Below are 15491 nucleotides of genomic sequence, written 5' to 3'. Positions count from 1 at the left end.
CGGGGTTACCGCTAAGGAGTTTAATGGATAACAACGCCTTGTCCAATATCAGTTTCCTTACTTGTGGTTTGTAGATTCTCTCATTTCAGTATTCAATTAGGGAAGACAGGAAACCCAGGGACACCCCTTCCCCACTGCATGCGAGCGACAGCTCATTCTATTGGAAATGACGGATTCAGAAGTTATAAGCAGAGGAACCACACAACAGACAAGTATGTTTTTGTAAAAGTAGTCTGCAATGAGAACTTCTATATTTCAATCACCTCATGTTTTCTACTCTAGTGCACTTTGATATGCTGGAGCCATCTGGCAGATGAAAGAGGCTTACAGAAACACTGGGGCCCTAAATGAAGTGTTCAGTCCTGCCACCATTCACGCCTGCCTGTCAGTGGCTTCTACTATTGCCAACCTCAACATGAGTGAAATGTGTGAAATGCGGGACGACATTCTGTGAATGTGTTGCTGTAGCCACCTGCAAGTCCTAATCCTCTTTCCAGCAAGCAGTGAGGTCACTGTAGCTGCGATACCCTGTCCTGCCTCTGCAGATAATGAGATCCGCAGTGGGCCTGCCAAGACTTTCACTTCTCAGTCATTCTTCCATTGCCTCCCTTTAATATAACTCTGCTCTAACAGACAGTAATGCTCGGATGAGATTAAGCATGCCACTTACTACTCTTTAGTTTCTCTGTCCCATTCCACCACCAGCTTCACATGGGCGGCCCCACCTATACCACAAGATTTGAGAGCCCTGAAAGAAAAACCACAAAACACAATGTAAACAAATCTTAGATTAAACAGAAAGGCTGCTGTACTCAGAAGAAAAACACAATTTTGTCTCATTTTAAACGCCCACTTCTGGGCAGAAATTTTTCCCAGTCTCAATTTGCATCATAAGAAAAAGACACAGAGAGCCCAATATGGTGTAGTATGCTCAGGACAATAGTGAATAATGTAATGTGAGAAGGTTATACTCACAAACAAGGGTTACCGCTGAGGCAACCACTGTGAATGCAGGTGAGGAGATTAGACCTGTCCTCACTCAGGGTTAAGAAGTCGCTCTCCGTAGATAGAAGAAAGGTAGGGGTGGGTCCCCCTTCCACCAAGGGTGGACACTAAAATGACTGATGAACAGAGGCGCCAGCAGAATAAAAACAATTAAAAGTTTTAAAATATGCTGGGAAGGCAGTGGTGGACTTACCTCCGAAAGCAGACTAGACTACTTGTCTGACAAACACTTTATTAGTACCCCAATAGATGCAACGCGTTTCGCAGGACCAAGCCCGCTTCATCAGGCAATAAAACAAGGGACAAAACCGTAGCTCTCAGGTAGCACATATAGCTCCTCTGTGCTATATGTGCTACCTGAGAGCTACTGTTTTGTCCCGTTTTATTGCCTGATGAAGCGGGCTTGGTCCTGCGAAACGCGTTGCATCTATTGGGGTACTAATAAAGTGTTTATTTATGTCAGACAAGTAGTCTAGGCTGCTTTCGGAGGTAAGTCCACCACTGCCTCCCCAGCATATTTTAAAACTTTTAATTATTGTTTTTATTCTGCTGGCGCCTCTGTTCATCAAAGTCAATTTGCATCATGCTGGCACAGATCAGAAGCGGCTATTGTTAACTCCCCGTACATACGCTTGATTAAAGTCAGCTGAGGCGGTCACTATCGGCAGCCTCAGCCCACTATAATTGTGTGTACAAGAGGCCCTGGCGGATCAACTCCCAGAGCGGACAGACAATTATTTTGACACACATGCGCAGCTCCATTTTCCTTCCATCCTCCATGCATAGCAAAAGAACGCATTGTCAGCTATATAGCTGACGTGTCTGAACAGGCTGGCCCAGTGATGTTGCCTAAGGGGTTCTGGTCCTGAACCCCAACTTTAGTCACAGGTGTGTACACACCTTAACAGTCATACCAGTCAATAGAACATTAGTAGCAAAGAAAAGAGTCATTTTTCATTTCAGTTATAAAGCTTTTTATTTATAACATTGCATCATTCTGCCATATTTGCAGTTTAGATACCACACTTTTTTAAGCTAAACAACAAAGCAGAAATAGTCACCCTTTGAAATTTCCTGCAGTAAAATCTTATCTAAAGCCGTCTCTCACTGTTTCTTTGATGTATAAGTACTTCAGAAAACAAAACTGTATTTGACCCAATGGGTCTAATAGCTCAGTGAAGCTCTTTTGCATAGATAACAACTTAAGTTTTTTTTTTTTAACATGAGACTCTGTTCTTTACTACTAATAATCTATTTCTTAGCCGTGCTACACATGCAATTCATTATTTCATACATTTATTCGCACTTCAGGTTTGCATTAAGGTGAACCTGAAGTGATAGTAAATTGATGAGAAACAATTGTGTCTTTAGACCTAACCCTAAAAAGGACTATCCCAGAATCCCATACTGTATTTTAATTCTAAAGAAAATCTAGGACGGCCTATAGTCCAATATTTATACTTACCTGGGGCTCTCTATCATAGGTAATTTGGACAGCAGCACTCTTCTGCACATATGCGGCCCGGCTACGCATGCTCACATTACTATGAATGGCCAAGCTACCGGATGCCAATCGTACGCGAGTTCAGGTATACTTCGACCACTTCCCGCCCCCCGCCTTTATTTCCAAATAAAATATTGGTACCATGTATTATGTACTAGGGAAAATTTTTAAACATTGCAATAACCGGGACAAATGGGCAAATCAAATGTGTAGGTTTTAATTACGGCACCATGTATTATTTTAAACAGGGCTGTGGAGTCTCAGTCGTGGAGTCGGAGTCGTGCAATTTTGGGGGCCTGGAGTCGGAGTCGGGAGAAAATGCACCGACTCCGACTCCTAATGAATTTGTAACTGTAATTAAAATAGAAATTATATAAGATATGATAAAATGTTCTATTTCTCAGATAATAGTCATTAAAAATAATGTATATATACAGTATATATACAGTAATAGCTGTGCTTAGTCCACAAAAATGAAATAAACCAATCAAAATGAGTTACTTGTGCTGCTTCAATAAAGCAGTCCCCGTATTTTTAAGGTCAGATATTCACATCTGATTGTGACTGTATATATGATGTGTACACAGGAATCTCCTAATATATACTAAATAACATTTATGCTGTAAGAATAAAGCCTGATGTGTAGCTGTGTCACTAATAGAGATGGTCAACGAGATGGAAATAATTCTGCATTGATGCTGATTTATTCAAATGTATGCACTCCCTTTGCTGATGAAATCAAATAATGTGATATGTTATTAAAATTTGGTTTGGTGACTACCGTATTTCGCGCCGTATAAGACGCTCCGGAATATAAGACGCACCCAGGTTTAGAGGGCAAAATCCAGGGGAAAAAAAAATATATACTAAACCTGGTGCGTCCATATTCCAGGAGAGTCTTATACATGTTACCCCTCAAATGTTGTCCTCATGCCTCCAACATTGTTTCCCATGTCTGCCCTAAGTGTCCTCCTGTGTCCCATTGTCTCCCCATGTGTCCTCTGTGTCCCTCATACATGCCCCATGTGTCACCCATGCCTGCCCTATGTGTCCCTCATGCATGCACTATGTGTCCTCTGTGTCCCCAATACCTGCCCCATGTGTCCTCTGTGGCAACCCTGCATGCCCTCTGTGTGTCCCTCATGCCTGCCCCATGTGCCTGTTTCCCCTATGTGTCCTCTGTGTCCCCCATGCATGCCCTGTGTCCTCTATGTGTCCCTCATGCCTGCCCGATGTGTTACCCTTGTGTTACCTATGAATGCCTCATGTCCCTCATGCCTGCCTTTTGTGCCTGTGTCCCTGTGTGTGTGTCAACTGTGGCTGCAAGTGATGTGTGCCTCTGCCCTCTCCCGATGCCTGTTAAGTGTGTGGCTGCGTGTCCCCCGCGAGTGTATAGTATGCCCGCTCCCCCCGTGTTCCTTATCTCCCTCCCCCATGTGGTTGATGGCCCCCCCGGGTGTTAATCTGCAGCGGGCTTACCTCTCCGCCATGCCCGCGAGGATTGGAGACTTCCATCACAGCCGCGCATCTCGCTCTAGTGATCGGCATGTGATGATGACGCAATCATCACATGCCGATCACTAGAGCGAGATGCGCGGCTGTGATGGAAGTCTCCAATCCTCGCGGGCATGGCGGAGAGGTAAGCCCGCTGCAGATTAACACCCGGGGGGGGCCAGCAACCACATGGGGGAGGGAGATTAGGAACACGGGGGAGCGGGCATACTATACACTCGCGGGGGACACGCAGCCACACACTTAACAGGCATCGGGAGAGGGCAGAGGCACACATCACTTGCAGCCACAGTTGACACGCACAGGCAGGGAATTCCCGACGTGGCGGCGGTTCGCGGTCCGTATCGGCGGGCGTTTATATGTCGGGGATTCCCTGCCTTTGCCGTATAAGACGCAAGGACTTTTCCCCCCTATTTTTTGAGGAAAAAAGTGCGTCTTATACGGCAACAAATACGGTACAAATTAAAGGGTAACTGAGACGGATGAAAAGTTTTATACATACCTGGGGCTTCCTCCAGCCCCCTTCAGGCTAATCAGTCCCTCGCTGTCCTCCACCACCCGGATCTTCTGCTATGAGTCCTGGTAATTCAGCCAGTCAGCGCTGTCCGGCCTCATGTCGCTTCCACAGCCAGGAACATTCTGCACCTGCGCAATAGTGCTGCACAGGTGTAGTATGCTCCTGGCGGCGGAGTGTGTGCATGCGCACTACGCCTGACTGGCTCAAGTACCTGGACTCATAGCAGAAGATCCGGGTGGTGGAGGAGGACAACGAGGGACTGATTATCCTGAAGGCGGCTGGAGGAAGCCCCAGGTATGTATAAAACTTTAATTTCATCTGTCTCAGGTTTACTTTGTTACACAGTAGTACTATACTCTACATATGCACTCCTCACAGAGCTGCAGGGAATCCACTGACAATGTTGTGCACATTGAACACAGAGGTGTTGTCTGTTTACAATCTCCTCATTCCTCTGCAGAGTACCTGCACATCATTCTTACATGTACCCACAGTTACATTGCCTATGGCCTGATAGATGTTCTTTGTTCCGGTTTGTACCTTTTACAAGTACTCTTACCAAGGACTAGTTTTAGTCTAAAGGGAATAAATATAGTAGTCTACATATCCTTCTCACTTCAGTTGTCTTGTAAAATTCCTAAGCGTTGGCAGTTAAGAGACGAATTTCATGTTACATACTTTTAATCAACAAAATTGTAATATGCAAATTAGAGGAGTCGGAGTCGTGGAGTCGGAGGAATCCCAAACTGAGGAGTCGGAGGATTTTTGGACCGACTCAACAGCCCTGATTTTAAAACTATAATAGCTGAAAACTAAGAAATAATGAATTTCCCCCATTTTTTCCCCTTATAGCAGTAGGATCAGCCATACTATGCCAGGGGGAAAAACACATATATAAGTAGATAAATACTTGATCTACTTACATAACACATGTATTGTACTGTCCACGTTTTGATTTCAGTGAATGTTATGTAGTAAATTACGAGAATTCTGTTCCTGGTGGGAACCATGTCTTTTGCCCACAGTTAAGGCTAACTCGTGATGTCATTTCTGCCCTTTACTTTTTTTCTTGTCTCCTCCAATCGCTGAGTCGCCTCAGCCTTGCTTGTAAACACAAGTGAGTAGGGGATCAGGTTTCAGATAAGCAGCTGGTAGGGAAATAAAGGGAAGAGGAGGAATACATTATAGATAAAAAGAACCCCCAGCATGCAATTCTTTGGCACTGACTACTAAAGGGCCATTGTTCCTTAAGTATGTGATAACTCCAAATCATAACAGCAGAAAAAGTTTTGAAAGTTTTGAATGCAGGATTAGCATCTTTATCACTTAATACACTCAGACCAGTTGCTGTTGAAATTTGATTTTTATGGTGACAATACCGCTTTAAAACACATTTAGAATAAAATTATTATTAGCAATAAGTACCCCCAAAGAAAGCCTAAGTGGTGGCAACAAAAACAAGACAGATTGTTTTGTTGTGATAAGTAGTAATTAAGTTATAAGCGAATGAATGGAAGGAGCGCTGACAGGTGAAAATTGCTCTGGTTTTTTAAGGGGAAAAACCCTTGGAGGTGAAGTGGTTAAACCCATTTTGCACCTTATTTAAAAATGTATTTTCACTTCAGGTTTACTTTAAGCTAAGCAAGGTAATCTTCCACTTTAACCAATACAAACAAAGCGTTGTCAAAACATACCTTTCAACAGTGGGGTGACACAGAGGTTTTTCTTCCTGAGGTAAGAGGTAAGTTATCCCAACAGCAGTAACCACACGAAGGCTAAATGGACACACCTATTAAAACCAAAACACAGAGTAGGTTATATATTGCCTTGTTACCATCCAGCACTGACAGTTTACACAGTGTATTATAGAGTGCAGGGAGCCCTGTCCCTCGTCCTACAAACATATACCATCTCCTCAGTCATAGAAACACATACAATCTATGAGACATCTGTTCAGATGTCAGATAATGGAGAATCCCACAAACAGTCCCTGAACTGGCAATTAAGGAAGAACACCCGTAATTTATAACTATTTTACTCTTCCGCCTTTCCAACTTTAGTAGTAACACTTTAAAACAGTATTTGGACTCCAAGCAATATTCAGAATACAGACTGAGGACAAACAATATGCTATAGTTACTTGATCAGGGAAATCTGTTGGAGGCACAGAAATAGTTGCCTCTCTTCCACACAGAAATCACCAGTAATCTCTATACAAATCAATGTGAATGCTACCATTAGTAACTTATGCTGGGAATACACCATAAGTTTTTTCAACAGATAGATGGTTCGATAGATAATTTCTGAAACGTCCAATCTTATTTTTGATCCTTTTTTTGATCGATTTCTTATAGAAGTGAATGGAAGTAGATACGAAAATCGATCGAAAATAAGATCGGGCAGTAAATAGACTGAAAAATATCATTGTGTATACCCAGCATTAGTATCCCCCGATGCAGAACTGGGCATCTAATTCATTAATCATGTATTGGAACAAAGGTAATTTCATGCTCCTGTCAGTTTAATTGCCAAAGGCTCAGATTGGAGGAAGCCACTCCTATTACAAAACGTATTAAGTATATGCTGTCACCTTCTAGGTTAATTTGAATAACTTTATTGTGCTGTGTACATATTTCAGTCCTGCTTCAAGCCATGGTCTCATGTTTAAGGTGATTTTAAGCACACCTGAAATGAGAGTGATACGGAGGCTGCTATATTTATTTTCTTTTCGACAATACAAATTGTCTGGCTGTCCTGATGATCCTCTGCCTCTGATGCTTTTAGCCATAGCCCCTGAACAAGCATGCAGATCAGATGTGCGTGAATGAATCCTGACAATATTAGCCATATGATTGTTTCAGGTTTGTGATTCAGACATTACTGTAGCCAAACAGAGCAGCAGGACAACCAGGCAACTGGTATTGTTTAAAAGGAAATATACATGACAGCCTTCATATCCCTCTGACTTCAGATGCTCTTCAACCTCCCTGGCGGTAACTCCGAGTCAGGGGTTGGAAATCCACAGCTCAGAGTGGTAAACCTGAGCTAGACTCATGGTGACCGTCGCGAGGTCTATGCAGAGTATAGTGTGCAGCGGGTGTTTTCGCTCTCCTACCCCGGGATCCAGACGCCAGCAGCCATACTTCTTCCCGTCCTCCAAGACTCTGCCTCCCCCTGGTGAGATTGCCGCCTGTCATGTCAACAGCCAGCAATCTCACTATAGGGTTACAGCGCCACCTGGAGTACGGAGGAAGAACTGCTGCGCTGGATCCAAGGGAGGTAAGTTCGTGCAGGGGCTGCTGCAGGCTTTCTGGCGGCATGATGTTTTTTGCAGTTTTAGGGTTTGAAAAGGTGCAAAACATTTTTTTTTTAAATGCACCGCTTTTTGAGCCTAAAATCTGGAAATAACCATTGCTCCAGGGAAGTTACATGGAGGCCAAGGCACAATTTAGCTGCAATAACTGACAACTTCTGGGGCATCATTTTTTCAAGCAAGATAACCATAGCAACCTCTATGTGAAGATTCGGGAGGAGTGAGAGAGGCAGAGAATGTTACCCACCTGGACACACACTGAGGGCCGCAAGGAATACTGCATTTTCTCCAAGATCTCTTTCTGCAGGACGTCCCATGTAATGTTCCTTTCCAGATACAAAACAAATGGCTGCCCAAATCTATAACAGAAAATAAAAAGATACATAAATAAAAGTTCATAGGAGATAACTGTGCAGACATCACCAGATCAGTATATGGCGAAAAGCAATATTCCAGCAATGGAAGGACACAGGTAAGCCAAGTCAGACAGAGTATTCATGTCTGTATGACACCCTCTGCAACATCTCACTCACCGAATGGGTACCAGGGAAAAATAAATATAAACATCAAAGGTCACAAGGACCAGCCCTATAGGTACTACAATTAAAAGAAGATATCTTTATTATTACATATACGTGTATACAGAACAGAGGGGTAAGCGTCAGACGCCTCTGATAAAAATCTAGTACACTGTGCTGTGTTGGTTCACACTATTGTTATAGGTATGCAGCGGGGTGTCTTTGCTGATCTAAAGCTATAGGAGCACTGTAAATAGGTGTATAGCACCCATTTAGTTGTTACAGAGGTCTCTCTTGCTCTCCCCTCTTGCATCTGTGTTGCTAACACTACGTGAAGCAAGTGATTTGTTGGAAGCTGCATACAGCACTCCCAATCATTGCATCAATTGCACTAGGTGTTTGCAGGTCGAGCCGGGGCTAGCTACACCCCACTCTATATGCATGCGGAGTGGTGGGGGATCAGCAAAGACACCCCGTTGTATACCTATAACAATAGTGTGAACCAACACAGCACAGTGTACTCGATTTTTATCAGAGGCGTCTTGACGCTTACCCCTCTGATCTGTATACACTTATATGTAATAAGAAAGATATCGTCTTTTACTTGTAGTGCCTATAGGGCTGGTCCTTGTGAGCTTTGGTGTTTATACCTCTGCAATATCTGTCTGACAAAGTTATTAGGGCTCGTTCCCATCATTTTGCGCAGATGGCGTGCGATCAGAATACAACGCGTAAGATCGCACGCCATCTGCGCCGCGGATCCAATTCATTACAGTGAATGGGTCAGTGATGCGCTTCCTGAGAAATCCATGCAGCTGTGTGATAGCGCATTGCACTGCTGCTCAGAGCATAGGTTTATGCACTTCTGCTGTTCTTGCGTGTCGCACATCATATGCGCTTCCAAAAAGAGCACAGCAGCGTGTATGATGTGAACGAGGCCTTACTGAATTGTTCTGCTCCCACCTTCAAGAGGAGTGATGTAATAAAGACATGCACTGAAGAACACAGGAGAGCCAAACAACCGATCATGTAAAGGGAAAGCTACATTTTTTCACTATCACCTGAACATGTCTCCCATGCTCTAAATGTATGCCTCTTCTGCTTGTCTCAATGTATACATCCCATGTTTGTCAATGCAATGTCGGTCATATGTACTACTGCCAATGCAATGGGAACCACAAATAATCCCAGGCATGACAACCGTCGTACTTGATGAATAAAGCTGATTTTGAACATGACTAGGTGTTCTTCTGTTTCAACAAAACTTTATTTGGATGTATAAGACATACATATATATATATTTGTTTTAATTTTCCTATTAGTAAATAACCCCTTTGTGGCTCTATGCGGCTCCTTTTAGTACATGTGACAGACTGTAATGGAGGCTGCCATTTTAACAATTTTTCTAAAAATAAATCTTGTATCCCGACTATGACAGTCGTCATGGGATGATGATGCTTTCTGGGTCCTTCTCTTGGAACAACTATACAGATAAGGATAGTAACATTTGATTAATATGTGTACTTTAAAATGATTGCCTTCAGAAAAAAATATTACAAAGCATTACTATTGTAGGTAGGAAATTCTTTTTTGTGGCATTCTTTTCCTTTTTAGATTACCCACTTCACCTAGAGGTTATTTTCACCTTTTGGACAAGAGCAGGGATGCTGTGGATTGCTCTGGAGTAACACAACCACTACTTCTTGAGGTCCTTTCACACTACATGCGTCACAATGGACAATATAATCAAATCACAGCATGAAGCAATAATATTTCAATGGTGCTTCCACCACACTGGCACACTTGCGTGTGTTGTAGTCTGTGGACTGTATGCTGCACTGTATAGGTCGCATAACGGCGTTAGCCTGTGATGTGGTCTTACAGGACTGTTGCAATCCTATTTTTCAGAATGTGCAACACAAAGTATACAGTGTGAACGTACCAAGCTTGTAATGTGGACATTTCCTTAACCACTTCCCTACCAGCAGTCTTTGGCCCCTTAAAGAGAGCCCGAGGTGGGCTCATTAAAAAAAAAAAAAAAAAAAAAAAATAGGCTACCGCTTAACCCTGTCATCATTGGAAGCCAAGGGTGTCAAACTCAAAAAACAAAGTGGGCCGAAATTGTACATTGGGACCAAGTCTTAGGCCAACCTCCATGTCTACTGGCCACCTCCCTCCCTTATAAAGTTCCTAGGTGTCTAGAGGCCCTCACCTATACAGTTTCCATGTGTCTAGAGGCCCCCACCCTCCTTTATACAGTTCCCTGGTGTTTAGTGCTTTTCCCCCATCCTCCCCCATATGCCTTCCCTGATGATCTAGGGCTTCACCTCCAATATGGTTTCCCTGGTGGTCTAGAGTGGGCCAAATATAATGCAAAGTGGGGAAACCACTTGAGGGCCAAATTTAATGGCTCTGAGGGCCAAAGTTTGATAAGTATTATGTAAGCCAATGTGATTGGCTCACAGAGATCATGGGGTCAGGAGCCAATGAAAATGGCTCCTGAGCAGCTCAGGGAGCTCTGCAATCATAAGAGCGGCAGTAGCGTGCAGCGGGGATCATTGAAATCTAGGCCCTGGCAGAGATAAGTTCCAAACAGCATAGATTTCAATCAGCACAGTCCAGAAGCGGTTAATGTAAAACTGTGAAACGCCTGAAAAAATTGTTTGTGTCTGGGCTTATAACTGACCCACTTGCGCGTAAAATATATGTTTGACATCTGGGCTTTGCCCAAATTATCTCTGAAGCTCTGTGGCACCCCCAGCTGTGTTGCCACACCTCCCCCCAGCTTGGCAGCTGCGGCCTAATAAGTGGAGGAGGCTGCAGCAATGCAGGTGGGGGTGGCTGGAGTTTCAGACACATAATTTTCAGGCGAGCGGGACAATTATTAGATGAGATGCCATAGTAAGTCAGGCCTAATGTGATGTATTCTGCTTTCCATGCAGGTGTGAAGCCCCATCCTACACCAATGTTGGCTTACAGCACACACAGATCCTGCTCAGCAGCTCACCTCTTGCCATGCTGTCCGCTGTATGCCCTGTTGCACACCAGAATAACAATTCGGTCTGTGATGCCAAACCTGTTCACAGGAAGCCGCGCTGAGCCAGAAGAGTAACTGGGAGACCTACTGTGATCAATGCCGTTCCGAATATAATTCTGATTGTTGTTCACACAAACTCCTGTAAAGTAAACAAAATATAAATTTTAGGTCCAACTCAGCAAGTATCCATCAGGCTTACTAAACACCATGTCCAGGTAAGTATAAAAAGCATAAACCTGTTAAGGTGGCCATACATCAGGCGACTTGGTGGCCAATCGACCATCCAACTCGATTATTATAATCGAATTGGATGAAAATCTGTGCCTCCAAGTGCATGCCCGACCAACAAAGCGACCAATTTCGGGACAGAAATTGGTCGCAAGGTCGATCGTGCATGCTGCAAGATGTCGGGCCGAAGTTGGTTGGGTGTGCGGCGGTACGGCAGCGATATCCGGAACGAGTAATGAGATGACGAAACCCACGACGCTACCGCCACAATGTATAAATGTGCCGCCCAATTCCCGACCCCCCCCCCCCATGTGTGCATTTGTTAGGCTATACTAGCGCATAGTGTCTGCCGTCAGCACATTGTGTCTCACGTCAGTGCGCCAGTGGCATGTACAGATATCCGCCCAGAGGATTACGGACACTGCGCAGAGGCTGGTACAGGACAAGTAACGTATAAATGCACACACGGGGGGAGCACATTATACATTGGGGGCAGCGGCGGTGCGGACTCAGCCTATTTCCTGAAGATTTCATGCTGAAATCAGACGGGAATTGGCCTGTAGTATATCGGCAGAATCAACAAAAAAACGAATTCATCTCTAATCAGATTCGATTAGAGATAAATTTGTCTCTTCGTTGAATCTGCCCATAATAGTCAGGTCTATGGGCACCTTAAAGGACTTACGAGCCAAAATGTAAAAAAAGTGTTCAGTACCTGTAGCCAATTTGAACGCACGGAGGACGCCATCCGCGCTGTTCCGCCAGGTCCCCGCTGCTCAATAGCCCCCCGGGCCGGCTCCCGACCCCACAGCCTGGGTCGGGCTCAGCTGCCTCCTTTAAAATGTCTGCCTGAGCTGGCCGCAGCTCTAGAGCCAACACCCCAACCCCCCCCCCTCCCTCCCCCCCCGCGATCCACGCTACAGGCTGTCTCCTGTAGCGTGGATCGGGGGGGGGGGGGGGGGGGGAGCCCTAGAGCTGCACAGCCACACTAAGCTCAGGAGGACATTTTAGAGGGGGTAGGAGAGCCCGACCGGGGCTGTGGGGTCGGGAGCCGGCCCGAGGGTCTACTGAGCAGCGGGGACCCGGTGGAACTGCACGGAGGGCGCGAATTGCATCCTCCGTGCATTCAAATTGGCTACAGGTACTGAACTTTTTTTTTTTTACATTTCGGCTCGTAAGTCCTTTAAGTCTCTAAATCTACTGCAACATTTCAGCTAAACTAAATTATCCACAAATGATCAGAGTTCCCCCATTCTTAAAGCACATCTGAAGAGAGAAGACATGGAGGCTAACATTTATTTCCTTTTAAATAAAATTAACTGCCTGACATTCTGCTGATCTTTCTGGCATCAGTAATGTCTGAATCACACACCTGAAACAAGCATGCAGCAAATCCAGTCAGACTCCAGTCAGAGCAAACGATCTGTATGCCTGTTCAGGGTCTATGGCTAAAGGTGTTAGATGGGCATTTCTGGTCAAAGCTGCTAAGCTCTTGCTCAAAATAAAGAACCACCCACTGCTTTCCAGATAATCAGCTCCCATCATGCTTTGCAATGTAAGTACAGCATGTCGGACACCACTTTAGTAAATTGTGAAGCCATTATATACACATGAAGACTAGGACTCTAAAGAAATTAAATATTTAAGACACTGGGGGAACCATGATGAGGTTAATTAGAGCTTTATAAGAGTGAAAAAAAATTAAAACAGACAGACCAAATATAATTTTTAAAGGGAACCTGAGGTGAGAGCCATATGGAGGCTGAAATACAGTGATGTGAAAAACTATTTGACCCCTTCCTGATTTCTTATTCTTTTGCATGTTTGTCACACTTAAATGTTTCTGCTCATCAAAAACCGTTAACTATTAGTCAAAGATAACATAATTGAACACAAAATGCAGTTTTAAATGATGGTTTTTAATTTATTATTTAGTGAGAAAAAAAACTCCAAATCTACATGGCCCTGTGTGAAAAAGTGATTGCCCCCCTTGTTAAAAAAAAATAACTTAACTGTGGTTTATCACACCTGAGTTCAAATTCTGTAGTCACCCCCAGGCCTGATTACTGCCACACCTGTTTCAATCAAGAAATCACTTAAATAGGAGCTATCTGACACAGAGAAGTAGACCAAAAGCACCTCAAAAGCTAGACATCATGCCAAGATCCAAAGAAATTCATAAACAAATGAGAACAAAAGTAATTGATCTATCAGTCTGGTAAAGGTTTTAAAGCCATTTCTAAAGCTTTGGGACTCCAGCGAACCACAGTGAGAGCCATTATCCACAAATGGCAAAAACATGGAACAGTGATGAACCTTCCCAGGAGTGGCCGGCCGACCAAAATTACCCCAAGAGCGCAGAGAAAACTCATCCGAGAGGCCACAAAAGACCCCAGGACAACATCTACAGACCTGCAGGCCTCACTTGCCTCAATTAAGGTCAGTGTTCACGACTCCACCATAAGAAAGAGACTGGGCAAAAACGGCCTGCATGGCAGATTTTCAAGGCCCAAACCACTTTTAAAGAGAACCTGTACTGAGTAAAAATATTTAAAATAAACACATGAGGTAACTTCAAATGAACATTACATAGTTACCTTGCCATCAGTTCCTCTCAGAAGCTCACCATTTTCTTCTGACAATTATCCCTTCCAGTTCTGACAATATTTTGTCAGATCTGAAATATATCAGTTGCTGTCAGTAAAATATCAGTTGCTGTCAGTTATAGCTGAGAGGCAGGCGCGGAGCTAGGGGGGGTCGGGGTAGGACAAGTGCCCCGGGGCGCCGGGTCCCCAAGGGCGCCCAGCTGAGCTTCGGGTTTTTTTGTTGTTGCGGGGCTGAGGCTGAGGGGAGCAGCGCAGAGAAGAGAGAGAGCTGTGCGGACGGTGGGGAAGGGGGGCCATCTCCCCCCTCCTTCCCTCACCTTAGGTGCTCTCTCTCTCCCTCGCTGTCCCCTCCAATGTCTGTCCGGTGTCTGGCAGCGGCGGGCGGAACTCACCTCCGTCACGCTCCAGCGCCGCGTAGGAACACCGGCCGGAAGTTCGGGTGCGCAGCCGCTGCTCTGGTCTGGACCAGACCAGACCAGAGTAGCGGCAGATCCATCTGGCGCTGCGACGAGACGGAGGTAAGTTCCGCCCGCCGCTGCCAGACACCGGACAGACATTGGAGGGGACAGCGAGGGAGAGAGAGAGCAGCTCTTCTCTGCGCTGCTCCCCTCCTGCTGGGGAGGGGGACACCTGGCTACCTACTCTGGGCACCTATACCGCTGGCTACCTACTCTGGGCACATATACCCCTGGCTACTGGCTACCTACTCTGGGCACATATACCCCTGGCAACCTACTCTGGGCACATATACCCCTGCCTACATATATTGGGCACATATACCCCTAACTACATATACTGGGCATATACCCCTGGCTACCTACTCTGGGCACATATACCCCTGGCTACCTACTCTGGGCACATATACCCCTTCCTACATATATTGGGCACATATACCCCTAACTACATATACTGGGCATATACCCCTGGCTACCTACCCTGGGCACCTATACCCCTGGCTACCTACTCTGGGCACCTATACCCCTGGCTACCTACTCTGGGCACCTATACCCCTGGCTACCTACTCTGGGCACCTATACCCCTGGCTACCTACTCTGGACACATATACCCCTGGCTACCTACTCTGGACACATATACCCCTGGCTACCTACTCTGGGCACATATACCCCTGCCTACATATACTGGGCATATATACCCCTGGCTACATATACTGGGCATATATACCCCTGGCTACATATACTGGGCATATATACCCCCTGGCTACGTGGACTGAGCATATATACCCCCTGGCTA

The 15491-nt window shown here is 45.1% G+C and overlaps 1 protein-coding gene across 1 annotated transcript in view; it reads right to left on the bottom strand.

Annotated features, from left to right (window-relative positions):
* The window catches only part of USP31 (ubiquitin specific peptidase 31), a 141846-nt gene that overhangs the window by 36758 nt on the left and 89597 nt on the right, over positions 1–15491 (bottom strand). Inside the window, exons 7-10 of the mRNA XM_068244449.1 lie at positions 11377–11545; positions 8099–8210; positions 6233–6327; positions 671–748 (exon numbers count right to left, since the gene is read on the bottom strand). Of these exons, the coding sequence (XP_068100550.1) occupies positions 671–748; positions 6233–6327; positions 8099–8210; positions 11377–11545 (454 nt within the window). The remainder of the gene's footprint in view (positions 1–670; positions 749–6232; positions 6328–8098; positions 8211–11376; positions 11546–15491) is intronic.

The sequence above is a fragment of the Hyperolius riggenbachi genome, chromosome 7 (genome assembly GCF_040937935.1).
Source record: "Hyperolius riggenbachi isolate aHypRig1 chromosome 7, aHypRig1.pri, whole genome shotgun sequence".
Lineage (NCBI taxonomy): Eukaryota > Metazoa > Chordata > Amphibia > Anura > Hyperoliidae > Hyperolius > Hyperolius riggenbachi.
This window is presented reverse-complemented; position numbering and strand designations above follow the sequence as displayed.